Genomic DNA, 27,974 nt, shown 5'->3' with positions numbered 1-27,974 from the left:
ACACAGACTTCCCTGCAGAACAGGAAGAAGAAAGGACCTACAGCCCCTCAGAGCGTTTGGGCAGTGTATCCCCTGTGTCACATGTCAGAGTTATGCAGCAGTGAACGCCTGTTTCACCTCTTCCGCGCTCATCTTTCCATCAGATAAGAGCCACCCTTCACAGTCACTTCCGTAACTCTCCCTATTACCTTTTTATAATAAAGTATCTACAGAGAATATGAAGAAGCATTGGAAATTCTAGGCTTCTGTTTAAATATTATTTATTTCTGTTAAAATATTTTCATTCACTGCACTGCTCTCAATGAATCATTCATTCATTCACTGCACTGCTCTCTCACTTGAATCCCATTCTTCATTTATAAGACATTTTCCTCTACTACTACAAATCACTCTGGAGGGATTTGAGTTTAATAGGTTTTGGTTTTTAATGCAATATGCAGACCAAGTAGCATGTTGAAAACATGCTTGTCCAAGAATGCCCAGATATTTTGCTCGTTTCAGACCCTTCTGGAGAACTCAGACTGTCACACCACAGACAACTTTCCAGCTGTTGGAAAATACTAGTGCTAGTGCCAAGTAAACATCATAGATCCTCTCAAGTTACCTCAGTTTTATCAAGTTGACTCTAGTTGAGCAAATACTTAAGCATGTGCTTACCTGTTCAGGAGTTCAGTGCACCATTTGCTTCACAATGAGATTACTTTTGTGTTTAGGGGAAATACGTAAACAACATCTTTACTGAAAAGCACAGCTCTCAAACCATTTGCTCCTTAACAGAAAGATTTGTCCACCTTCCTCAATTGCTTGTGGAAGTCAGAGAAGAAATAGACCTCTGTTGGTCTCTTCAAGCTAGAATAGCACAGATATTCACAAATAAAACTGGCAAAACCCGAATTTGCTTTCCAGTAGCACACTAGCATGTAGCAAACCTGCTTTTAGAAATCACAGAATCCAAAGACTATCAAAATACAATAGTGTTGGCACACCAATCCTGAACACTAGAGCGCTCTCAATCCACCACCGAAGGAGACCAAAAAAAAAAAAAAAAATCCATCAGAAGTATGTCCTATCTTTACTTTTTTCTGGCTAGCCTCATATCAGGCACACATCCAGACTTAATCATTCCTCTCTAAAGTATTTTTGTTGATATTGTGGCTCAATATAGTCAAAATGCTCACAGATACAAATCCGTATTTTCTCTTATATTTTTCCTTTTAATTATTTTAGTAACTTAATGATTTAAACAAAATCCACTCTCCCAGCTGTAACTGTACCATATATACAAACTATTTATTCCTTTGATTCTTGTATTAGCTGTAAACTGGAAAGCCATGTGCATCTTTTATAAATATCTCTGCTGAAGAAAAGAATAAACAGATCCAGTTAGTCTCTCAAGATGACTTAAACTTTTTAGGGTAGGGTGTCCCACGGTTGGCCTATCTTTTAACAATATGACTAAGCAACCAACGGGGAGATTGTTCCATAGTAGAATAGATTTAAATTAGTTTTACTTGTTTGAGCCCCAAAAGTTTTTCTTTATACTCTCAAATGACAGAAGCAAACACTGGGAAAAGGGCCAACTAGTTCCCCACATTCAATACTTTCACACCAATGCAAATTAACTGCAAATAAATGAATTCCACTCCAATTACTTTCAGCTCCAGAGGAAACATCACTTCTTGAGCCTCTCCCTTGACTGCATGATCAATACTTTTTAGTTCATACATGCAGGGGGTAATGATCAAGTCTAGCACTACTGCAGGTAAATTCGCCAGCCATTCGTTATCCACTCACACCAGGGATGCATTCGGCACGCTCATCTCAGGAAACAAAAATGCAGACTTCCTCCAATTCTAACGCAATCGTTGCTATTTTTCTATGCTATTTACGAACGGGGAAATCTGAAAGCCAGACCTGCTGTTCAGGCAGTCAATGGAAACTGACTTTGCTGTGGCTTGCTTTTATTTCTCCTTTAAAAACAAAAGAGCTGTTTGAAGTCAGAGTTTTGTAACCTCAGACAAATCAGGCCCAAAACTAGACAGCGGGCACTTTTTCCGTTAACGGGAGCTTCCTGAGTACCTGACACTCTCCACGCCAGACGCAACCCGGAGTTACAGGGAGCTGCCGCTGCAGCAGAACTGACGGGCAAAGTCCAATTTCGGTTACTCTTGGCGAAACCCCGGAGGCCAGCAAAACAGCGGCGCAGCAAGCCTAAGCAAGCGGTTAGGTTCGCCACAGACCGCACGGTCACCGCGCGGTGCCGCCGGTGGGGGACGGGGCTGAGGGCGGCCAGGTGCCGGTGCCGAGGACGAGGCGCTGACGCGGTGCGCCCCCATCCTCCCTCCTCCTCGGCAGCTGGGCTGCCTCGGCGGCCGCCCGGGGGGCCGGGACCGCGGGGCCGTGGCGTCGCAGCAGCCCTCGCTCTGTCCCAGCAGCGACGCCCGCGAGGCGCTTAACGGTCCCTCGCCCGCGCGCGCCCCAGCCAACGGCTGCCACTCGTGCCCACACCCCTTTCACGCCGCGCCCGCTCAGACAGGCGGCGCGGCCAGATCACACCGGCGCGGAAAGAGGCACCCAACGGAGGTGAGAGGAGGGGGAAGGAGGGGAGCGCGGCGCGGCTACCTGCCGGGGGGGTGCCCCCGCTCCGCGCCCCGCCGCCGTTTCTAGGCGAAGCGGGGGCGGCGCTCAGGGCTCGGGGGCAGCGCGGCGAGGCGCCGCCACCGGCAGCCGCGGGGCACAGGCTCCTCCACAGTTTGCTGCTGCGGCAGCTCCTTCGTCCCAGCCCCGCGCTCAGCATCCCTGCTCGCTGCTGCTGCTGCCCGCCGGGGGGGGAGGGGGGGGGAGTGAAGGGCGGGGAGGAGGGAACTGAGACAGCACAGCCGCTGAGAGCGAAGCGCAAGCAAGACCCGCGCGTCGCCCAGCGGCTCGGCGAGCGGCGCAAGAAGGTGGGCGCTGAGCCGCAGCGCGCAGGCGCACCCGCCGCCGCCCCTCCCCTTCCCGCGCTCTGCGGCAGCGTGAAATTCTTCCCAGGTGGCGGCCGCGCGCAGGCGCGGGGTGGCGTCTTTTCCCACGCTGGGCGGGCGCTTCTGCTGGTTGCAGGCTGAGTCGTGCTTCGCGTAGAGCAAGCGCAGGGAGGGTTGCGTTGCCTGAGGTGCGGTGTTCCTGCGCGCGTGGAAGAGGGGAGCTCTTCTTGCACCAGCACACTTTCACTGCGCTAGTATAGGCCTGCTGGTCACATCAAATCTGTAAGGCATCCCCAGTGAGGGTGCCTGGTTACCCCTCATGGGTTTGTTGGTCGTTGCATTCCTCTTTTTAGTATTATTAAGCAGCCCAAGCGTTAGGTAACCCGCTGACCAGACAGGCTTCCTGCTGCTGACCCTGCTAAAAGCTGGTGACTGGGATGTGCTAGGGCTGCGCTGTTAGAACTGTATCATCCTGAATAAATGGTTGCTAGAAAAAGAATATCAGGCTGGGCCCTGGAAAACATATTGAGACCAGAGGCTCTTGTAAGAGTTGAGGAAAGTACTAACAATCTTCTTTTACTCTCCTTAATGTGTAGGACATAGGTGGTTGGCCTTAATAAACAGGGAATTTGTTGCAGATGTTGCATCAGTGATTCCAATTAGTATTTAAGTGGAACCTAAAGCCTCAGTATTTATACAAAGCAGATCAGAGGTTTTTTTATGAGATAACTAGTTCCTGGACAGATGAATGTTTCATAGATAGAAACTAATATTTGCAGTTTGCTGTTATCACTGAACGTACAACATTGTCAAGATGGAATGCAAATAAAATACCTCACAACAGTTTTCCACATTTACAAGTTAGCAAGTCGCACTGGGTACCAATTAAATACTTTAACTAGCATTTGTTACCAGTACTAAGTACATGGTCTGTATTAGTTTTGCTTTGTTAAAGTTTCAAGGTTACTTGCACTGTAAGCCCTTCCTTTCAGTTAAACATCAATGGAAGGGCCCTTTAAGTGATTCCTCCCTGAGTTAAGTACTTTCAGACAATTTTTAGACTCTGTTAGGATGGAGGAAAACTACGGTGTCTTCGGCTCTGTAATAGGATAAAAAAGCCTGCATGGAAGTTCAGAATTTGTTTTCGAGAGTACACTGTGAGGATGATGGCTGCATCTCGAGAATGGATAAGACTTCTCACTGCTTGAAAATAAGCCTTAGGAATAGCACAGTCTTTAAAAATGTCGCATGACAGAGGTCTTGAATGCTGAGGAAGAACACAGGGAATATATTCTAGTTGACAGGTTTGTTGATTGGACACTATGTATAGTGAAAAGTATGACATAGATGCTTACAATTGTAGAAGCAATTAGGATTTATCTACAAGAAGAAACTCACCAGCAAAACTACCCCAGTATAACTCAACGTGTGTGTAACAACAGTGTCTATTTCTAATTAGTTTGGTGTGAAAACTGTTTAAATTAAAAGAAGCTGTCCTTTTCTGGAGTAAGGCTGGTCAAACAGATATATTGATAGCTATGTGGATAAATTATCTTGTGTAGATGTGGCTTTCCTTGTGTGTATAGGAACAGTAGCTAGAAAATTGATCTCTTAGAGATGACGAAATAGTAACAGATTAGCGCAAGTTATCATTGCCCCCAAAAAAAGTTTAAAGACAAAGAAAAAGCAGAACTGGTAGATGAAGCATTGGTCTTACATACAGCTTCTTTTGTTGCCTAATTTGTTTTTTAAATTAAAAAAAATTAATGGAACTTGAAGGCTGAAAATTGAATACGGAGAAAGAAAACACAGTAAGGAAACAAAGTCAAATGCTGCATTGAGCTACAATGCAGTACATGTGTACTGTGTTGCTCCCATGTAGTGGCTTGTGCTACTGTTCTGGAAGCCCTATTCAACATTCATTTGTAGCATGTGCTAAAACAGAGCTGTATTGTGTTGCACTAATGTAAATCTAAAATCTCTTCAATATTTTTCACAGAGCACTTCAGGATTTACACTCACATAGCTAAGAATAGAACTGGAATGCTATAAATAACACTTAAACTAAGTTTATGTTGTTAAAAATGATGTTCTCCTCCAAGAGAACATTTTCCGTAAATTTTATGCATATCTCATTGCTGGAGCTGCCATTCTACTGCAGAAATGCTGTCAGTTCAAACTGACTTTAAAAAAAATGCATTCAAATAAATTACTCTCAAGTGTGTTGTTATATGTGGTTTTAATTGGGACTACTATGGTGTATACAGTATTTGCCGGCTTGTCTCTTAAAAGACTATTCAAGAAAGGAGGGCAAATAGGCCTATCTGGGGTGCCATAAAACGTTAGGCAAACAGTTGTTTTGTTTTACAGAGATTGATTTGGTTGAGCTTTATCAGCTATAGCTCTGTAGGCATTCACTTGCAACTGCACAAAATCCACAAATCCTGGCCCTTGTTATGATGCCTGTAATGTTAATTAACAGGTAGGTGTAGTAATTACTGATCTTCTGAGGCTATTTCTAGCTATTCGTTTTTAGCTTTAAAACGCCTTAAGTTCCTCAGGGCCATTACGGCAAACCACTGTTTTAACGCGGATGAGCCACCAGCCCTGTCTCCTACCCTTCCCCCAAAAAGGGGGTTACCCCGTCAAAAGCGGGGTCACCACAGGGAGCTCTCGAGACGCCGCCAGGAAACGCTCCAGGAGCGCAGGAGCTGTTCCTACAAGCGGAGCCGACCGTTTCGGGAGGCCCGCCGGGATGCGGCGCTGCGCTGGGCCCTCCGCGCCGCTCCACGCCGCCACCGCTGGGCGCCCCGCGCGGCAACCAGCCGCCGCCGCCGCCGCCGCCGTGCTCCACGCTTCGTCTTCCCCCCACCCCGGAACCTTCCGAGCCCGGAACCTTCCGGCCGCATAACGGGGGAGGGGAGGTAGGAAAAAAAAAAGAAAGAAACGACGTCGCCCCTCCGAGGCGCCGAGCGGGGCGAGGCCGTTGCGCAGGTTTTTATTCCTCTCCGCCATCCCGGGGCCATGTACCGGCAGGGCTTCCGCCCTCCCACCCCTCCGTACGCGGGCGGCGGGTTCCGGAGCCCTCCCTCCGGCGGCGGCCCCATGCCACCCTCGCCCCGGGGCTACGGGGGCCCCCACCACACGCCGCCCTACGGCCACCGGCCTGGGCCCTACGGCAGCGGCCACTCGCCCCGAGGCCACGGTTTCCGCGGCGGCGGCGGGCGGTTCGGGAACCCGTCGCCGGGTGGCCAGACCCCGCGCAGGCCGCAGAGCGCCAGCCCGCGGTACCCGGCTCCCTACGGCGGCAAATCCCCGGCTGGAGCTGCCCAGCACCCGCAGCAGCACAAGCGCTCGCCCGGGGGCTACCAGAGGCACTACCAGGTATGGGGCAGGGCGGTGAGGGAGACAGGCCTGCGCCTCCGCACGGCGGGGCGGGGGCGGGGAGGGGAAGGGGGAGCTGCTGCCGCTGCCTCAGCCCGCAGGGGAGAGCACGCCGAGGGCTTGCGGCCGGGCACAGCAGCCTTCCCCTCCACCCCGATTTTCACGAGAAAGGCTTGCACCGCACAGAGCAACATCCAGCCCTTCCCCCCCCCCCCCAGTAGAGAGGGAGAGGAGACCCTGATTCAGGCAGCTGAATCAGGAAGTCCTGCTTAGGAAAGGGAAGAGGGCCCCGAGCCTGTCTGAGGCCTGAACTGAAGAGACCAGGTCCTATAAGAGTGTAGCTTTCCTCCTTTACATGTTCTGACATGTGAATGTGGAGAAAGAAACCAGCATCACCAAAACTGCAGCAAACATCTCTTTCCCTTCTATTCACTGCCCTTGGATCAGTTTGCTTTAAAGTAAAAGGGAGAATTTGTATGGTTTAACTTTTCCTATGATGTCTTGCACGATGGAAGCTGCCACGTACACACACAAAGCTTTCTGAGACGTGAGAAAAGTAAGGAATGCTGTACTAAAGAGGATTATACTGAGGTTCCTTTAAACCGAAATGAGAGCATCTGTTGGATAATAGAGCATCTACTCGAAGTGTTATGCATTGCCCTGAGAGTTTTAATTTGTATAGAGTACTTTTTCCCAAGAGTTATCAACAAGTTCTGTGAGTTGCTTCACTTTTCAGATGGTTTAGTTGGGGTATGTGACTTCCAGTAAAGATATGGATGACAGTTCTTGAGATGATATCAACCAATTTACATAGCTGGCTGAATGCAATATTAGAAAAACCTTAAACCAAAAGGGTAAGAAATGATGCTTGCAGTACAGACAGTGGTAAAAACTTTCAGATGCTCTTACTGACACTTTAAGGGAAGGGTAATAACGAAGTCTAATTTTAATAGAGCCTAGTAAAATGCAAAGTGACCTTTTCTTTCAAAAATATGGTCTGATTATTTTCTACCATGCAGATGGCTACCTTATAGCAATCTCATCAGTGGTGGAAGAAGATCGTTAATGAACGTTATACGTTTTCTTCAACACTATATATAAAGCTCTCTCAGTGCAGATGCATATAGATTGCTTAAGCTTTCATACCCCCTTAAAAAGGCAACGGATTTGGGGTTCCTGCCACAGTATTACACCATTTTTGCATTAAAATGGCTCCAACAGATTCTGGAGGGGTTTTAATCACAGATGTCTAATCTAGCTACAGAAGATCACCCTTTTGTTCTTCACTTAAGGGTACTTTTTAAAAACCTTCCTCAAACTTACTGAGTGAATATGCAGGAATCTTTTTGCCTCAAGTTTTGGTTAGAAGTGTTTTATGTCAGGAACTGAGGGCAGGAACAGTCTCACTGGCTCCATCCTTGGCTTTAAGAAACCTGGCAGTGACGTAAAGAAGACGCAGGTTTGAATCCAGTCACTTGGTAACGTAGATTGTCACAACACTTTCCCTTTTCCCCTTTCCTTCCACAAACCTTGTGAGTAGTTTAGAAGTATCGGCCTGGTAGCGCTCTTTTTAGGACTAGAAGGACATTTGTATTTCTGTAACTTCGCCTAGGACTAAGCTAATATTTGTACATGTATTTGTACATGTATACACATTGGGGGTTTTGGCTGGGAGAAGAATAGAGGGAATCATGGCGGAGGGAAATCTCTTAAACCAAGATTCCCCATTTTGTTTGGCATGAACAATACCAAACATTTTGCAGATACTGTCATAGTTAGCTTTTTCTGTCTGGCTTCAGCTCAGCCTTCCAGTATCTTTTAATGTACTGTTCAAGACTGTGTCCCTACAAAGTAGTGTGTGTCTACATCAGTCAGTAAAACTTAGTTCAGAGACTGTTGAGCTAGTGGTGACAAATGTAGCATGTCACCTTGTAGGTGACAATATAGACATGCCTGTAATCTCCTGTAAATTCAGACCTCTGCGATAAGAGAAATGAACTGTTCCATAAGGGCTTCAGTAATCGTAATAAAGACTCTCAGTGCATGAATCCATGAGGAGTTTTAGCTAGAGGGGTTTTACTGCGTGCTCTAAATCTTGAATCTCTGTTGAGGACAGTAGATTGGCTGTTGCCTTTTCTTGTATTTCTCTTAAAAATAGAGTCTATACAATGCTCTTGAAGTCTATGATGCTATTGTCATCTTTCAGATTAAAATCTTAAGTGAGTCTTTAAAATCTCTCATCAGGAAATTCAAAAGACAGTTTATATTTACTTTAGAGTTTTATTTCATGTCATGTCATGTCATTAGTATTCTGTGCTCATTTTGTGCTTGTAAATGTTCATTTTCGAACATGGGCAGGAAGCCTAGAGGAAAAACATAGTTTAAGAACAGTTTTCCAAGATGGCTGATTTACCTTTATGTGGCCAATACTTTACTAAACTTTCTGTCTTTCCACAGACATTCACCTACTTCTAAATTTTATGCAAACAAGATTGTTGAAAGTCTTGAATGTAATCACCTCTTAAAATTAATTTAGAAGTCATGTTTCCCTTTCTGCACTGAACAGGACTTAGTGAAACAGTAGCTAGTAGTGGTAATGAGTTGAACATCGTTCCAGAATGTTCATGCAAAATGGTACTGTCATGATTTCTGTATTTCTGTGCATCTGTCAGCAGCTAAAATTACATCCATTGAGATAAGCTGATAAGGGAGTGGTTTTTTTCCCCATTTTCAAGGCAGTATTCACTAACATGTTAATGAACAGACCCAGAAGGTGATTCCTTTCCTACTGTGTAGTAAGATCTGCTGTCTGGAAAAATAGTATTGAGAATAGGTTGACCTTTTCTTTAACGAAAAGTTAGTGATGACTGGCCATTGGCACCAGCAGAAATTTGGACCAACACCGGTGACAGTAAAATATCTTTTTTATTTGGTTTTGTAAGAAATATTTGTTACCAAACGGTTTTTCTTGCACAAAATGGTGTTTTGCACAGGTAGAGTTATATGTTTCCTTTCCCATAGGCCTATAATGTAATTGTACACCCCTTGATCTTTTTCTTAAGAAAAAAACATATGATGACTAGCATTCTGAATCAAGAAATTAATATTCACATGCTTAAATTTAACACTAATTGAAGGCGGTCAGTCTGGAGTTACATAGTGGTACATTTCCTAGATTTCAAACATGCAAATAAGTCAGTGTTTCTGATACACTGCGTTATACCGTAGTGAAATTTAATATTATAAAATAAATCCATCCAAAATAATCTTACCATTGAATTATTTTGTTCTCCCACTGGATACTGCAAATGCAGTTATGTCAGGCTGGCTTTCTTCAGAGCTCTGCAAACTAGACATAACATGAAAAAATTCCACACAGACTGTTTTACAATATGGAAGTTATAGGGTTTTTACTAAACATGGTGTTTTAATGAGTTAATTTTTGATTTTAAAGTTACAACGCATTGTAGAGTAGAGTGCTTTACTACTTAATGTGAGCGCTTACAGGACGTTAACGTGACTTTTACTAGTGCCTACTGACTTGCTCTAGGAACTCATTGTCCCTTGGAAAGTTTTTAGATGTATTCTGAGGTGATTCTTTGATCTTTTCCCCTTGGTTTAGATACAAAACTTCAGAGTACTTCTCTACCTTTTAGTGATTTTTCCTCATTTGAGACCATCGTCTTAGTGACGTCATCTAATTGTGTTACAGAAGACTAAGGAATCAGATGCCCTGTAAATTAGACTTGGACATTCCCATGTTTGGCTGTGTATCCATTATCATCAACGTTTAGGAGTTCTAGAAGAGTACTTGGTGGGACCATACAGCTAGGCTCCTGCTGCAGCGCATTTTCAGAAAGTGGTTCAAGACGAAGTAGTTTCCAAAGAATTCTGTCTTGGCTAAGCGTAAGGGCCTTAACTATATGATTTTACCATATAGTTTTACCCAGACATTGTTTCATACCATCCATTTAGGTACATAGATTCTCTAGGGCTTATTAGTCACATTCAAACACCATCCCCTCTGGTCCCCAAAGCCAGAAAAATTAAGCCTTTAATCTGTTTCTACCCTCCCTAACAAAGGCAGATGCTGATTATCTGCCTCAGGGAATCCTGTTCTTCTAATCATTCAGAATGCAACAGGCTTATTTGTTTGCTAACTTTTGTGTAGCCATGGTATTAGGTGATTTAGCTTAAGTCTGGTTGAAACAACCAACTTAAATGAATGCAACTTGTAGATAAAACCTCACTTTTTTGGGGAAGGATGCATCTCATGCTACTTCATATAATTCATTCATCTTTTTGTCTCAAAGTACAATTAGTGTAGCCAAGTGTGATATTTAGCTTTCTTGCCTAGAAGAATAGCTTTTCTGCATGGGTACATCCCTCATATATTGAAAGAATTCATGACCTCCAAGAAATATCACTTTAGTGATCGAGGAGGGATAGGAAGACTTCGGAATAACCAGCAAGGTTAGATTGGCCTGCGTAGGGGACTGCAAGAATGCTAAAAGAGATCTTATTTACCATATTCCCGTGTAAAGATGACACTTAACTGGAGCCATTTGGGAGCACTGACAGTGACTGCACATCATACTTAGATAAAACTTTATCCAAATGAGAATTTCCATGCACCTTTTATTTAGAGGCTGTCAGGGTCATCACCCAAAAAAGTGCTTTAAAAGGACAACTTTTAAACCTGCTCCTGTTCCCTTTTTGTGTCCGATTTTATGTATTTACAAACTTGTGGGGGATGGGGGAAGACAAATCCGTTACTCTGTGAAAGACTGGGCTAAAAAAAAAATCAGAGGAAAAGAACAATGGATGATATTTACAGGATAAAAAGGTTATAGAAATTTCCTTTATATCATGGCCTTCAAGTTAAAGATCTGTAACAGGTTTGTAGAAACAATTGTGGTTGTCCTTGATCTTTAAAATATTCAAATATCAAAGCTGCAGGCAAAAGTGTTTCCTTCTACGCAAGTTCTGTTTAATCACTGATTACTGTAGTAATGCCATCGAGATTTGATTATCAAAAGAAAGTCATCTGTTCTCAAATTTGACAAAGTACTAATTTGGTTAAAGCAGGTTGTTTTTTCACAGTAAGTGAAACCAGAAAGCTTAGGTCATTTGTAGCTATTTGCTTTATACAATGCAGTGTTCAATCCATAAGTTCTTAGTATCTCTGACTTTTGCTCTTGTACACAGTATTAATTCCTTGGCCTCTGCTCCCTGTTTTGTTGTTGAGCTTTTGAGTTGGTGCTAACTTAGGCATCTTTTGAAAAATAGCATCAGGGCTTTTTTTGCAGTTATGTGCCAGTGTGAAGAAAATATATATTTTGGAGAAGACTTCCCCCCCCCCCCCCAATCCTAGTACATCACCATTCGTAATTGAAAGTCTAATAAAGCTAATATTTTCTGAGGAAGATGCAGTCAAGGAGTAGTAATTATCATTAATAAATCAACTTCAAAGCTCTGCTACATTAGAAGGAAACTTTTTAGTTTGAATTAGTCTATTAAATGTTTCTTTACCTGATGGTTTTCTTCCAAAGGGATCACCCAGGACATCTACTCCATTTGGTACAGCGCATGGCAGAGAGAAAAGAGTGTCTAATGATGTGGAAAACTATTACAGACCTTCAATGCTTGAGGACCCATGGGCTGGCCTAGAGCCAGTTTCTGTTACAGACATAAACCAACAATACAGCAGTGAGCAAACAACATATACTGGTAAAAAAGGGAGGTATTTCAGTTAACACTTTTTAAGGCCAAATAACTCCATCTTGTCAGGAAAACTTTGGGACAAAACCTTTATACTTACACAAGATGAACAATATCAAGACCTTAGTTAATGCTTTTATTTGATCACATGTCCACCCTTTTATCCAACTTTTTTTTTTTTTTTTACTACATTGGATATTTTTATGTATGGGGAGGGAAAAGGAGTGGTAGGATACCTTACATTTCTGGCTACGTGGAAGTGCCTACCAGCTTTGAAGAACAAAGTGTTCTTTAATCACCAGCGACTGACTTGTGACTGTTAAAACAGGTTTTCATATACTTACCTCTTCCATGCCAGATTGTTAGCCTTTTATTGTTAACTCCTTTAGGAAATGGTATTTTTTTATGTTTCAACATTTTTAGAATGAAATAACTTGGAAATACAATAAAGTTTTGTAAATCCTTGTTTTGTAATGTATAAAGATTATTTTAGGACTTTTGTTAAGGTGTACTTATTAATAGAAATAGTACTAGTGAAATTAGGTGACTTCTGTAAATGTGTTTGTATGCTGTAGTTAACCTCTGATTTTTGTGTACGGTATTTTTTGTTAATTCTAGTGTAAAACAAGTGAAACATTACTTTTAGCCATCTCAGGAAACAAATGTATTGTCTTGGAAAGTTTAATTTGTTGAACCAGCTCTTGAATCGTAAACATAATTCTGTAATTATTGACTTTTGTATTTTAAAAAATTCATATTTGGAACAGAATTAGACATTGATCAGAGTAAACAAGTCTGTTTAGTGGCAATTTAAGTCTAATCAACACACAAAACATCAGATTTAAATAAATGCAAGTGTACTTTCTGGAACTAACTTTTAGAATAGCATAGAATGAATTGAACTTTGTTAAGCAGTTGATGTTGGTACATACATAGCATCTTATTTTTATTGATTTGTAACAAGAGTCTTCAATTTTGCATTTAATTTTTACCTATGACTGGCATCTTTGCCTAGAGGAGTCTTATTTTGTGTATGTTTGTGCGCGCACACACAAGCATGCTGGTTTTTCATACCGAAGAGGAAATTTTTTTTTTTTTTTTAGGGCTTGTCTAAACATATAAGATTCATTCTTAAACCCACTAGTAGACACTTTAATCTAGAACAAATTAGAAATAGTTCCAACTGTAGACATGCTCTTAACATGCCCCATTAAGCCTGCAGCAGATACCTATTTTTTTCTGAAAGTACCAGTATTTGTTGATCTTAGCTTTTACACAGCAGGTGGAGGGTGAAAGCTTATTTAAAAACAAAAAAAAACCTAACAACATTAATTCGGTTTTCAAACATGATGTTTTGTCTTAAGCTTCTTTTATGCTTCATAGAAAAAAAATATTTGTGTGGTCCTAAAGCATGGTTAGATTGAAAAGCAGAGGGAATCACATTTGACTTTTTTTTGTAACTTGTCTTTTGCCGAGATACAGTAGCACTGTACTTACTCCTAGTCTGTTTCAGCATAAATGTATTAGCTTAATACCACCTTCAGGAATAACTTTAGACTGAAAGGGAGAATAACTTGCTGAGGTTATCTTGTATTTTTATGACTTAATCTAAGGTGTGTCACTCGTGTCCTCCCTCAATTGACTGTTGTTTTAATATGACATCCAAGATACCTGCTCAGAGAAGTGAGACATAACACCACCGTAAATGAATTAATAATTTCAAGATTTTTGGTATTAACTGCTTGATATTAAGAATGCTTAAATCTTCATCCCAGAATCAAAACAGGCTCTTACCTGGCAGCTATCAGTATTGGTATTTATCTGTAGCACATACCAGCAAAACTGGGATGAATTGACAACAAGCTGTAGATCACCTAGAACTGATAAAGCAATTACACGTCATCAAAAAAAGTCAAGTATAAAGTTTTCTCCTCCTGCCTCTTTTTTTTTTTTTTTTTTTTAAACTTGACAGGTGCTGTAAAGCTCACCAAAAATTGCAGGGTACTTGACTGAGTTATCTTTTTGTTACCATTTCTTTTGTAATTTAATGCAGTTTACTTCTTGTGTTTGGTGATCTTGGGGAAACAGATCTGTTGGTATCTGCTGTTCTTTAAGAGACTAAAGCTATAACGTGTTCCCAGTTAGAAATGAGAAGAAACTGGGTTTGGAAAGGAGAAAGGAAAGGAAAAGAAAAGGATTCATGACAGAAGAGACTGTTAGAGGTGGGACTGCTTATGCAATAGCCAATATCAGCTGCCCGTGCTCAGTGCAAAGATGCATTTTTCCACTTTGGCTTTCCGGTTGACCCAGGGATCAAAGCCAACCACCTCTGATAATAACTGATAACTCCTGGAACTGGGTGTCAGACATCAACGAAGGTAAATGTTCCAGAAAGAATTGAGGAAATAATATTGAAGCACTGTTTAATCAATACAGGCCTTCCACAATGCCATCTGTTAAGTTGCTGCTCCTGTGCACTTCAGGATATGACCCAACACTTATAAGTGCATCATACTGCTAAAGACTCTAATAATTTGGTCAAGAATCAGCAAGAAATTAAAATATAGATGTAATAGGCTTACTAAACTCACCATACCGCACCAAAAACCTAAAAATAAATCATTTTTTTTACTCTACAATTGCAGTAAGCTCGTCAAAATTTCAAAATGTCATTGTTGAATAGCTGTAAAATGCATGAACACATGTTCATAACTATAAATATAATGTACTTAAAGCCAATTTAAGCTTTGCCTTTTTTGCTATAACATCCAGGAAGTTTAAGCACTTCCTCACTTTTTTTTTTTGTTGGTCCTTTTTCCCCTATGGCAAACAGTCTTTTCCCACATGATTCTAATGGAGATAGGATATATCACTTCCTCATTTGTTTATGAAGCCTTTTCGTAAATCAGTATGGATCTGGGAATAGTATTTGATAGTATAAAGTACAGTACAAATGCATCCTTTCTTCATGAGCCTGTGAAACAAAATGTTGCCTGTCTTGTTAACAAGTGGATTCTTCTGTACTGAACACAGTAAGAGTATAGGCGTTGTTCTTTCTCAACAGACTTCTTAGATTTTAAGGTAAGTCAATTAACTCTGCTTTTTAGACGTTTGGATTGGTGTGCTTTTTGTCCATTCTGTTTTGTATGCATTCTGTCTTTGTTCATCAAGACTTACTTCTCCTTCACTTGTTGTAAAGGATTTGCATAACTCATGACTAACTCTTTTCTAGCAAAAACAATTAATTTAACTTCTTGATGTTTACTACTGTAATGATTAACTGTGAACTGCACTGTTACTACATTGTGTTAATGTCACAGTAAGATAACTTGTGTCAGCTGCGTGCAATTCTGTGTAACATGGGAACACTCCAGGTGGGGAGCTATCCCAAGTTGTGTGCTATAATATTTCAAAGGCAGTTCAGGTTTGGGTTTTCACTGTTACTTTATAACATGAAATACTCATTCCTTAGCCTTTTAACTTTGGACACGTTATTTCATGTTGAAATTGTAAAATGAAGAATTTAGAACATTAGAACATCAATTAACAGGATTTGGTTTTTTTTAATAAGCAGTAAGACATAGAGCTTTAGCATTTTTCTTATGTCAAAACTGGGAACACTTTGCAGAGGAAATGCTCCTGGGAAACAAAAAGGATAACTGCTTTTGTGGTGAGGTTGTTTTTCTTTTCATGCAAGGTAACTTTATGTACTTTTCATTCTGTTGACATAAATGCATTGATTAGACATCTAAGGAGAGCATGTGAAACATGCATGATATGGATAGTGTACAAGTATCTGTTCTTTAGGAGCTCCCCTCTAAAGAAAAGTTTTTAGTCATTTCTAAAAAAAAATAAGTTCTGTTTGGGTTTCACTGAGTTATACCTGTGAGTAATCTTACTGATACCAGAGGCTATATACTCATGCAGTCAAGATACTTAAGTATCCAGGATTTAAGTTTGAACATTGTATCATCCACTTGTCTTTCAGCGTTCTTCACTAACTCTGCAATAAATTACTATTTACCAATTTTTCTGAATTCAAATTTGTACACTTGGTTTTATGCATAAGGCAAGACTGTGTTGAACTGAATTAAACTTAAAAAAAAAAAAAACAACTTTTCCCTAAACTCTCAAGAGTAGGGTTTGTTTTCCTTTCCCTAACTGTTGGCACTTACCTTCTTGCTAACTTCCTTATATCAGGGGAGTAAAGAGAAGGTTGGATCCACTGCTTCCTGAAGAACTTTGTAATGATTTTGATATCTTTAGCCTTTAACAAACTTGGGTACAAATTCTCATAGGTTAACTTTTATATTATTTGACAAGGCTCAGGCAGGTACTTCTCACACTACAGGTTTAGAGTTTAAGAACACTTTCTCAGCCTGGACTTCTGCTATTACCTACACCTTAACTCTAGGCCTTCTCCTTAAAGCATTTTAGAGTTGGTTAGAAGAGCTTTATCTCATCCTCATTACTTCTTACATGGCACTAGGAAACCTTGGAGCACTAGGCTACAAACAGTTGGGCAGATGCTCAATGCCAGAACACAGTCAGCAAAATACCATTCTTCTCCAAGAGATTACAATAGATTTCTTGCCACTTAGGTACGTTCAGGTCCAGAGAGTATTTTAACCCAAATAATAATCATCCATTCTGTTCCATCAACTCTACTGGATTATAAATTTTACCAGCTAATTAACCACCTCATATGCTAATTTTTAGATAAGTTTACCATGTAATTTGTAGTTTAACCCCTAAACTGCAGGCACATTTTATTCATCTGCAGTAAAATCACGGGTGAATTCTAATGCCTTTCATTCACTGATCATCATTATTCATTCCTTTCTGAACTATAAATGCTTGCATTAGTATACAAGAAAGTTAACTTGTGCAGCTAATGTTTAAAAAAAAGGGGGGGAGGATGCACCAGTACAGTCTCAGAGTGGAATTTTTAATAATGTTAATGCTACTGCTATTAAATGGGAGCTTCTCCATCCCCCCCTAAAGCAGGAAAAGAATTAAACCAATGCTGATTGTTTTGGAAAAACACCATCCCGCTCCCCAACAAAAGAGGAAAAGATATTTCTCAACAATAACTTCACAACCAAAAGAAGAATTCATATGCAGCTTCAAAACTAAGAGAACTGGTTCGTTCTTATTTTTATTCTGGAAAAGCACTATCTTGTTTCTAATAACTTCGGGGCTGCCTAGGCTGTATCCTTCTGTTAAAGCCATCAAATCACTATTTCACCTGTTTTCTGACATATGCAAGTCTGTTTTTTGTAGAATATTGTATCATACTTAGTCTCACAAAACTGTAGGCTGTACACCTGCTGGGTGTGGAAAGCTCTTATGTATTTCTAAACATGTTTATAGCATTCCTGCATTCAATTTTCAAATATCAAAATTTTCAAATTTTTTGGTAGGGAACTAAAAAAATTAAACCTTCAAGTTCTAGCAGGGAAGTAAGTTTTGAGTGTTTAAATTAAAATTAATTGCCAAAATTGCTTAATTCTCAGTATTAATTTTTCCAGGTAACAACAGTAGGATTGCGGAGGATGTATTAAATTTATACAAAACTAAGGGGAAAAAAAGGTTTACTTTCATTCTGATATCAGTCTTAATTCAAGTAGCAGTGGCAGTTGCATAGTTCAGCTCAAAAGAATTTGAGCCTCCTTCATTCCTTGAAAGAGCTTCCGTTTTCTAGAATACACTCATATAACTCATCAGGGCGTGCTGGGTCAGAACTTTTACAGGTGAAATACTTGCCTGGAAATTACAGTATGCATATGAGGAGGATTGTCAGTTTAGTTTAACCTGAATTAGTCCACTTACCCTCCCCGTCCCCTTTTCGTTTTCAAAGTCTACAGTGAGCCACAGCATTATTGGGGTCAAGGATAAAAGGATTGAAATTTTTCTTTCATCTAGTCATTAGCGATAGCATCTTAGGAGGCAAAGATTTCAACATCGTTTCAAGCTGAAATTTTTAGCATGATTATTTTGAGATGGGTTGCATTTGTCAAAAGTCTCTGTCTCTATTCCCATGCTTTTATGGGCATGCTGTGATCATGCTGCTTGATTCTATATTAAAATACATCTAACCCTTCTGGTTTCCATATGTATTTTGCCCCAATCTAATTGCTGTGTAATCAGGATAGTTAGAAAGCTGTTAGCATAGATTCAACATGTGTTTGCTTTGGGTTTAAATCTTTCTAGTTTTCATGGGAAATTCCTAGGGTACAAACTGCAAACATGATGTTGATACAACTATTAGTATAAATACTTAAAAAAAAAAAAAAAAAAGACGAACAAAAGCTCTTTCACGCTGGTGCAAATCATTCCTTTTTCAAGCATCACACTTAAGCTAAGTAATGCTGAAGCAAAGGAAGAAAAATTAAGCTAATTGACAACTGGTTAACTACACAGCATAAACCACAAATAACACAGAGCAAACATGGGATTTAGAAACACTGATTGCCAACTGGGGAGTAGTTTCAACAGTAATTGGATTATAAACAGCAGTTGCACAGCACTTTGAAAATCAAGCCACTACCTCCTGTGGCTTAATGAAGATTTTTAGATCAATGTGAAATAAGGCTTTGCGTTATATTCCCTTAATAAATGGATGGTGGGATTTAAGATGCTACAAGTCCCCCAGTTCGAGTATGCAGAAGAGATGATTATGTACTTTCACCACTCCTGTGCAAACTCTAGCATCTTCTCATAGGTCTCATTACATGAGTTTTTAAGATAAGATAGATTTTGCATTTGAAAGGGAGAATTAACACCTGTGGATGGGCCAGATGTACAGCTTGGGGTGGTAACTGCAGGAAGGTATCAAGAATCCACCTATTGATTCCTCACCATTCTACTTTCCAACAGCTACTCCCCTCGTCTATAAATTTGTAATAGTCTTCTGATTGTTATAGCAATTAAAAGACACCACTAGGAAAATAATTTGGTTGTTCATTTGCAGCTATTAAGAAAGCAGTATGTGCACTGTGGACAACAGGTTGAGAAATACTGCTCTATGTTCAAATGAATGAACTGCCAAACTGTATCTCTCAAGACTGAGGACAGCTTATACCATGAACAATATTCCTGTACTTAGAATAGCATCTTAGTTAAAATCCAAGTATGTAGAAAGCTCATGCAAAGAACCTTTAAATACCTGATTTCATGATTTCTATTATGTCTGGTTAAATTTTCTGACAACCTTTGATTTCCTCTTAGAATAATCACTGGATATTTTATACACTGACTTTTCCATAGTATAATCATCCTTGCTCCTGTGAGGTGGGGAAGAAATAGCATCTGTATTTTGCAAATGTGGAACTGGTCACAGCTGTATTTTAATTTCTCTCTGCTGTCAGATTGCCCCAGTAGGCATATGGCAGAACTCTGTTTTCATTAATCAAATCTCTGTCATTTAATCTGCTTACGGTCTGAAAGTACTAGATTCTAATGCATGAATAAGGAAATCAGCAAGCCTTTGTATACCTTTATATTTTAATCAAACAATTTGAAAGGACCTACCAAAGGTGGGTTGTTCTGTGGGGGGTTTTTTTTATGCCCTCGACTTTACCCAGAGAAAATATTTACCTTACTCACTCAGATAGCCTTGCCTTTTCCCTCTGCTGAGTCTTCTGTTGTCTTCCCCCTGCTGTTTTTCTCAGAACTGTCTGTGCGCCAACTGTATCCTGAGGTTTATTTCCATGAAAAACCTGTGGAGAAAAGTCTACCTTTCCTACTCTTTCCCATGGATTAGGCTTGATCCACCCTTTTAACACTGCTGGTGGTAACTGAAGTATTTAGTGGATTCAGTGGATTTAGTCTACTGAAGTAGTTAGTGGATTCAGTACTGCTCAACCAGCCAACATACCTAGTCCACTAAATATTTTGTTGGTTCATGTTGCTGGAGATGGTGGAACTACGTCAACAGTAACACACATACAAATTCCTCTAACACACACCCAATTCCTCTAAATGACCGTTTGGTTGCTTAGTGGAGTCTTTCGTCAGATGCACAGCTGGAACTGTGCAAGGTAGGTATGCCCCTACTCCAGTTGCCATCCTTTTCTCTCTAGATCAAGAATAAGTGTTCTTTGAACATGCAGACAAGTGGTGGCAAATCTGTACTAAACGTTGCAAAAATAAAGGCAAAGTCATGCTGTGAGAAGGCAGTGGGGAAAAATGTGTAAGAAAAGGGCATGGGAAAATAGAGTTGTCTTGATTCCATTTCTTCTTATTAGCTTCCCAACCTAGCTGTGTCTTAAATGCTCTATTTTCAGTCAGGATATCCTTGTAGACAGTAGACTAAGCATGGGAGAGAGGAAGAGGGAGGATTAGAGGGAGAACTACTTTGAGAAAGTGTGAAGTCAGGTGCCATTCCTACAGCAGGCACAAAACATTGTTTTTCAAGCAATGAACTGCAAGAAAGCAGATGTGCATTTCAGAGAGAAGTGAGTTTTATAAACAGCAAAAATAAGAAGTCTGTGTGCATAGGCACTTTTTCTATCCAGTATATTTAATCATTTACCATCAAAGTTTAGCTTCGATCCAACCCCAATTACTTTAATGCTAAGTTCTACTTTGGAAGCTTTTAAATTACCAGAAGATGTACTACAGAGCAACTTTTCTCAATCTATCTTGTAAACTTTCGAAAAAGAAGACGGAAAAAGCAAGTTTGAGGTTTTGCTCTAGCCATATTGATTTAGCATAGAGAAAAACAGCAGAAACAGCTAATCAGAGTCTTCCCTTTACTAATGCCTAGGCTGTTGCTATGTAGAAGCCAAACCCTAAATCGAATTCCTGGTGTTACATATCTGGGAAGAGCATCAGCCCAGCAGACTTCTCTTTTTGCAATACCTCTTCACAAGGAGAGTTCCTAGTCATAGGGTCTACACCTTCAAAACAATACACTTCCTCTTGAACTTCAGTGTGAGCCTTTTTTCAGTTGTTTGTGATCACAGAACACTAGCACAGAATGTGTGTGGGAGTCATGAATGCACTGCACTTCCGTTAAATAACACAAAAGAGTAGATATCTCAAGAGTAATACTAAGCCCTACGCCCACTTTTTAAATTCTGTTTCTTCATGGGCTCTGTAACGTTCCTTGTTAACTGGGTCCTTTCAGTGCCTTTGCTCCAGACTCCCTTTGTAGCCGTTATTTCCATATTCTTTCTGACTTTGGCTGTTGCTGCATTTGAACCATTGATTCTACATTTGCTACCTCTTTCTTTTACTCCACTCCTTATGCTAAAAGTCCGCTTTTATGTGGCTTAAGCCATGCATAAGGTATCTGTCTTCCTCAGAGCCATGTGTAAGACTGGAAGATTTTACCACCTTCAGCTGTTTATCACTGTCCCCATAGTTCAACAGACAAAGCAGCTCTTGCAAGTACTTACAAATCAAACAAATTTGAGCTTGAAGAGTTAAACACTTTTCACACTAAGCTTGCAGACTTTTGAAACAAAAAAGCTCACTCAAGTGAGGTTTTCCAAAAATGTCAGGACGGAAGCTGTCAGCAACCTCACTAGCAGTAATAATGTTATTGTTACAACTTCAAAGTGATTTTTAAAATGTATCTATCTCCAGCTGCAGGGGACCTGCATCGTCCTTTGTTTTTCCTTCATATTCTTTTCAGACTTCTGTTTAATTACCTTTTTCTGGAGGTCCCGTTGGATCTTTCTTTTGCTCTTTCAAACAAATTCCAGATTCTAAGCATCTATCAAAGAGGTAAGTAAAAAAAAAAAAAAAAAACCTCTGCAATTTCCAAGCAAAATCTTTACACATTGGGTCCCAAAGATTCTTTGCAATGAATAGTTTCAATTATGCTAGTTTATTAACAGGTATGGGATATAGACCTTTTCAGTAAAAGGTGTATTCCATAAATGAAAACAGTATGTGAAATATTTTTTCCTAGTAAGCTTTACATAGATTTCCTCAAATCCCACATCGCATTGTCCTTCAGTCACTGCTAGAGAGAATTGTGTCTCCTGATGTCCTGCACAATGTTAGGTCTAAACCTCACCTGGCAACTTCCACATCAGACTAACGACTTCAATTTAAACCAAAACATACAAGAAAATCTTTAGCAAGTTATCCAATATTCAGACATTTCAGATGGTAGACATTCACCATCTATCTGTTGAAGTTGATCCCGAGCTTAATCGCTGTTGCTTAAAAAGTCTGCTTTCTATCTAGACAGGCTTTGTCTAGCATTAGCTTCCAAACATTGGATTACATTTTATGTTTTTATACTCTATTAAAGAGTCATATATCAAATCCCTCTTCAAGGTGGGTGAGGAAACCACGTTTGAACCTTCCCTGTAACAATCTAAACACAGCCATTAAAAACACATTAGGGCATTTTTTTCTACGACTGGAATTGTTTCCACATCTGTTTTCTGAAGCTTTTCTAAAAAGCTTTAAACTAATGATCTCATTAAAATTGTATACTAAAGTCCTACTCTCACTAATGTTTCTCTGCTTATGTATCTAAAGGTCATATTAAAACCGTTAGTTTCAACATCATACTGCAAGGCAACAGTCAGTCCTTTTCACAGTCACTTCATTCCATTTTTTTTGTCATCTTGTTTTGTAAATGTGACTGACATCATTCACCTTACACATGTGAGCTTAATTTCACTGTGTTAAAATACTAAGATACATACCCAGTGAGCCGCTATGGTGCCTATTTGGTCCCTTGTCTCTTAGCGAAATGAATAGCACCTAAAATAAAAGCTTCTGGAAAACCCCAAATATGAACATAGTAACCCTCCTTCATTTTAGACACTAGCTACCGTACCTCTGGTGCCTTTATGTCTTGAAAAGCAGCTTCTTCAATAGTTGCCTCGCAGTCATAAAGAGTTGAAACAGTTAATGGCTTTTTCTTGGAATTATCCTTTCCTCTCAGTTCTGTAACAAGACAGAGACCAGGTCAGACCAGTTCTAGTTCTGTGCAGATTATGTAGATGCAGAAATATGCTTGTTCTCACTTTATTCTTCCTTCTTCTAAATTCAAATGAAGGAAAAATTCTGACAGGACCAGACTAGTGATCCTCTAGTCCAGTACTTGTCTCCTGCAGTGGCAGCGGCAGGTAGGTGCACTTTAGGCAGAGCAAACAATCCTGGCCACTTTCTGTCATCCCTTCTTATTCCCGAGCATCCGCTGTTATATTGGGATGCTGAAGTATGTATGCCTCTCTAGTCCTTCTTAATATCCTTTTGTAGACTTGTTGACTATGAATTTGTCCAATCCTTCTTTGAACCAGTTGATACTACTTATTCTTTTAGAATATACTAGCATATACTCAATTTGCTTTTCTTATAAAATACAAGAGCAAAATTGCCCAAGCTTTGTATACCTAAATGAACTAAATAGGTAAAGAAAATTTTGAGGCACAATATACATCGCCGGTACGAAGACCACTCAACTAGAGCTGCTACCTGAAAAAAGAATCTGGTTTCAAGAACGAATGTAGTATTTCAGCAGAAGTCTCCATTTCTTTATCTTTTGAGTGTCTTTTGGAAGGTGTAAACAACCCCTTTTTAGCTGATTTAGTAATCAGTGATCATCTCTCCAATTATTTTGCCTCCTAGTTGCTCCATGCAGGCCAATGTGAAAGTTCTGCATAGATAGGGAAAAAATTAAGGACAGTTCTAGCAATAGCCCTAGATAGAAAATCACCTTATAAATGTTAACATAGCTTTTACATGAAGTTATCCAGCACATTTATTACACTTAATTAAGCATGACATCAACTTTTTAAGAGGATAATACTGTTACTCCTATCATTTTACTGACGGGGAAATTAAAGCATAGCAAGAGAAGCTGTTTTCGTTAAGTCTTACTACTATTTAATAACAGAGGAGAACCTAGTGTTGCCTCCCCCCGCCCCCATCTTCTATTCCAGCAAAAGCTGGTTTATCAGTAAATCTTTCAGAGCAGGTTTTAAAGGTATTGCCTTCCTGGGAGGAGGGGATGACAGCAGAGAGGGAGCTGCACTTTTCAACACATACTCCCTGTAAATGGTAGCTATTTAATTCTGCGAGCATCTCTCTCTGCTGTAACTATTCATTAAAATGTTCTAGATTCTGATTTAAGCCTGTTAAGCTAGGCAGCTTTCAAATTTGCTGTCAAGAGTACAAATGCATTCAGAAGCATTACTTTTAACAAAGTAGATCCACTTTCTAGCTTGTTAGTATGCAAGAGCTTGGAACAATTGAGAATCTCCCTGATTTCTTCAGTAGTCCACATGTTTGTGTCGTTCTCCTGTTCAAGGAGAGCTGCATTTCAAGTCTTATGTGGCCAAAATACGTATGCCTATATATACATATTTAATAGAAGGTAGTTTTAGCAGAAAAGCAAAATTCTACTCAGAAGGGAAGTTTGGTCACTGATGTATTGAATGGAAATCCCTCCTGAAGTTAACAGGGGTTTTGATTTCATCCTTTATCTGACTCACAATCTGCAATGACAGCAGGAACAATTTCGAACTTATATAATAGTCTAATAAAGTTTTCCTGTACTACACTACAGAAGTTGAGGCTGCAATCTCAAAAAAAAGGCAGGAGTGCTTGTACTATTGAATTTCATTGCATATGGAAATGATTTAGGCTATAATCAACAGAAGTACAGCTATTTCCAGTGGAAGATTCTCAAGCAGTTATCAGAGAATAAGCCAGTCATTATCTCTATTAGCCATTAATTTCAGGAGGCTTTTTCCCCCTTTTTTATGACCAATGCCTTAATAACTTATAGATGCATAGTCTGGCCAAGCAGCTGCTCACTTGTCTCCTGGACACAAACATGGTCCTGCTTTACGTTAATAAGAAAGCAAAATGTGACAGTATTCTAAGATGCACTGCAATAAACTTTTTGCACTTCATATTACAAAACAGGAGAAAAAAGCACAGTTTCACTTACAGAGCTGAGGTTGCGGATCTTCAGGTTTGATGTTCTTGGTTATTTGTTTTTTTTATCTGGTATGGCCAAAACCGCTTCTCACAGAAATTTATGATAAATAAGTGTGGAACTTCACAGAGCAAACTTTAAATAATTTTCTGAGATAGGAACTTTACTGTAAGTCACGTAATCTCTTTCTAGAGCCTAAAACTGTCAATATAATAATGATGAGTTTTTTCATGCTTTTTTTTTTTTTTTAAAGCTACAGAAAATGAAGCCTGGAAATGTTAGTGCATCGTTAGTATGATTTAAGGTCTGGAAGTGCAGAATTTAATATTCCGATAGCCTATAATATCTTGCATGATGTAGAAAGTGTTTTACAAAGCACAGGGCAGTACAACTGTTAGAAACCTGATTTCCTGCTTTTTGTGACTAACTGCAGAGCATTTAATGTCAACCGAGCAGATTTTTTCTTCCCACTTACAAACATTTTTAGAACTGCTTTGAAGAAAAATAATAACTGCCAGCTCTTCCAATGCACGTTGAAGCACTCACTCACCTTAGAAAAATCCTAGTAACAAGAAATCTAATCCAACTTGCTGCGTCTGTTTATGTGCTTGCTAACTTAACAGCGTTCGTGTCCAGGGGAGTGGTAGTTGCTCTTAACATGAGGCTTAGATGCGTGTTCTCTCCCGTCCTGTGAAGTCCTCCAGCAGAATCACACAACTGGTCAAAGCATCGTGCAAACAGTTCATATTTTGTTGGAACATAAATTGAATCAGTGTCCTATTAAACAATCTATCAGCAGTACAACACGTGGTTTTATGTTGGTCGTGTTGATTCTGTCACGTTAAATTGTTTTGTCTCTGCATTATATAGAAACTGAGTCATTTATCAGTTTTCCCAATAACTGGAGTCTTTTTCAGTATTGATCTTGCTTTAAAATACAACTATAAATGGATTCTGTCAAATTGAGTTAGTGTCAGTGGAGCATCTTAGCTTAATACTATGTTCTGAGTATGAAATTTGGACCTTTTCCTGTTATCTGCAGCCTTTCTTGTTGGGAAGAGGTTTAATTTTTGATTCCTGCATCAATTGTGCACTTGTACAGTTGCACACTAAATTGTACTAATTTAGGACCTTATCCAACAAGCAGAAAAGAACCCCATTCTTGATTATTACTTTTTTCTTCCTAATATACACCAATTCTATGGAGACAATCACCTCATTTAAAGTACTTTAAACTACCAGCTTTCTTATTTTGCTCTAGATTACATAGCGACTATATTTAATTCCATTGTTTACCCTGCTCCTGCTCTTGCCGACACATAGATGTCACAGTGATGAAAACATTTAGACAGAAACAGGTTTTAATCAAGATAGGAGGATACCTTATATTGGATCTATATCTCAAGCAAACATATTTTTAGACTTGATGGAAATACAAATTCCAGCAGAAGAAACATTTTAGGCAGTCATGCCAGTTTCACCACATCATTTTTTTGAAAATTAATTTTTCTTTAGAATTTTGATACTTTCTAATTTAAACGTTTTCATTTTTTTGATTCAGATGGTTTCAAAGAAAATAACATATGCTTTCAAATAAACATTGCTTCAAAACAGTAATCAAAAAGAATCAGTTATTTACCAGCCTAATTACTTACTGTGACAAGATTTGACTCTTCTTAATTTTTTCGGATAAGTTGCAAACACATTAATTCATGTTTAAGTGAATTCTATGAAATTATAATTTCATAGGAATTGTATACATGCGTGTGCATATTCTGAGCACACTCAAAGACAGTTAAAAATTAATTTCCTATTACAGACTTCATATTAGCCTATCCTTTCTGCATCTGCATCCTTTAGGTAAAGACTAGAACATCTTATTTTCATCATACTGTATCTAGCCATATAGCTACAGTTTAAATAAACCCAGAAAGTAGTAGATTTCAGATTCAAAGTAATGCTTTGATATAGTACTTCCCATAATGAAGTGCCTAAAGTGGTAGTTTTCAGAAAACAAAAGCTCTATAGTTCTGAAATCATAATACAGGATTTGAGAAATGAAGAAGAGTCAAGAAGCTGCAAGGGAGAGATAATATTTGCTATTTGCAATAAATGATGTGCCCTTGAATAAAGCATGCAGAAGGTTTCTATGAACATCAAGGACTTTGCGTTCTTCAGGTTAAGACTTACACATTGCACGTAGAGTGAAACAAATCCAAAAAACAAAACAGTCTCCCATGAGCTCAGTTGAATGCAAAAGGCATCTTCTGTTTACTTACTGAAATAAAATTAAAATAGGGCTGCATTTCTAATACAAAGAGTCTGCAAAATTCTGTGGCCTTTTTTCGTCATTGTTCCCAAAAGGCAATATTGTAATTGCAAGTACAGTTTTGCAAATAAAAATTACTACTACTACCTGCATGTCTTCTTTCACTGTCTTGCATAATTGTATGTGCCTGCTTGGAAGTCTCAGAGCAGGATCTGCAATCCATAACTAGAAGCAGTCTGGAGAGAAAACTATATACAGTTTCTAATAAAGTTTGTCAGGTTTAAAGTAATACTTTCCTGATGTGGAATCACCGGACCGTCTACAGATAAGTTCCTTGTTATTATTTTCTGCCCCCTTCTCATACACATCGTTAATAGATTTCTGTTCATTTACCATCTTGTCTGTAGTTCTGAGTCTGTGCTCATTCCTTTTTTCATGATGAACAATATTCACAAAAGTGATATTAAAATAAATGGTTACAGCTGATCTTTGTTCTGCAGTAGCAGTGTAGCAAGCAGGAAGGTGCTGGCACAGCCAGATGTGCCTGCTGCCCTCTCACCTGATCAGGGGTTCCAGCCTGAAGGCAACCCAAGAGAGGAAATTGTCATCTTCTGCAATTTCGTTTTCTCTGCTGCAGCTCCTATGACCCAAGAGAAAAATTTTCAGCAGAACTCCTGAAAATAAGACTGGAGTGATCCAGACATCACTTACTGTACAGATT

At 39.6% G+C, this 27,974-nt stretch overlaps 2 protein-coding genes across 4 annotated transcripts in view; one reads left to right on the top strand and one right to left on the bottom strand.

The window, feature by feature from the left end:
* Positions 1-2,989, bottom strand: part of SUGCT (succinyl-CoA:glutarate-CoA transferase) — a 332,549-nt gene extending 329,560 nt beyond the window's left edge. Inside the window, exon 1 of one of the 3 annotated variants that reach the window (XM_068935970.1) lies at positions 2,623-2,989. In XM_068935970.1, coding sequence (XP_068792071.1) covers positions 2,623-2,797 — 175 coding nt within the window. In that variant the 5' untranslated portion in view covers positions 2,798-2,989. Of the gene's footprint in view, positions 1-2,079; positions 2,198-2,622 lie in introns of those variants that run through there. The other 2 variants (XM_068935971.1, XM_009679424.2) reach the window with 2 other exon arrangements.
* Positions 2,990-5,638: 2,649 nt separating this feature from the next.
* MPLKIP (M-phase specific PLK1 interacting protein) lies at positions 5,639-16,102 on the top strand. Its single transcript, XM_068935972.1, has 2 exons — positions 5,639-6,347; positions 11,900-16,102. Exons 1-2 carry the CDS (start codon positions 5,988-5,990, stop codon positions 12,101-12,103), a joined length of 564 nt encoding a protein of 187 aa, XP_068792073.1. The 5' UTR covers positions 5,639-5,987; the 3' UTR covers positions 12,104-16,102.
* The last annotated feature ends 11,872 nt before the right edge of the window (positions 16,103-27,974 follow it).

This window comes from Struthio camelus, chromosome 2 (genome assembly GCF_040807025.1).
Source record: "Struthio camelus isolate bStrCam1 chromosome 2, bStrCam1.hap1, whole genome shotgun sequence".
NCBI lineage: Eukaryota > Metazoa > Chordata > Aves > Struthioniformes > Struthionidae > Struthio > Struthio camelus.
Note: the sequence above shows the minus strand (reverse complement) of the source record. Positions and strands in the feature narration are given on the sequence as shown.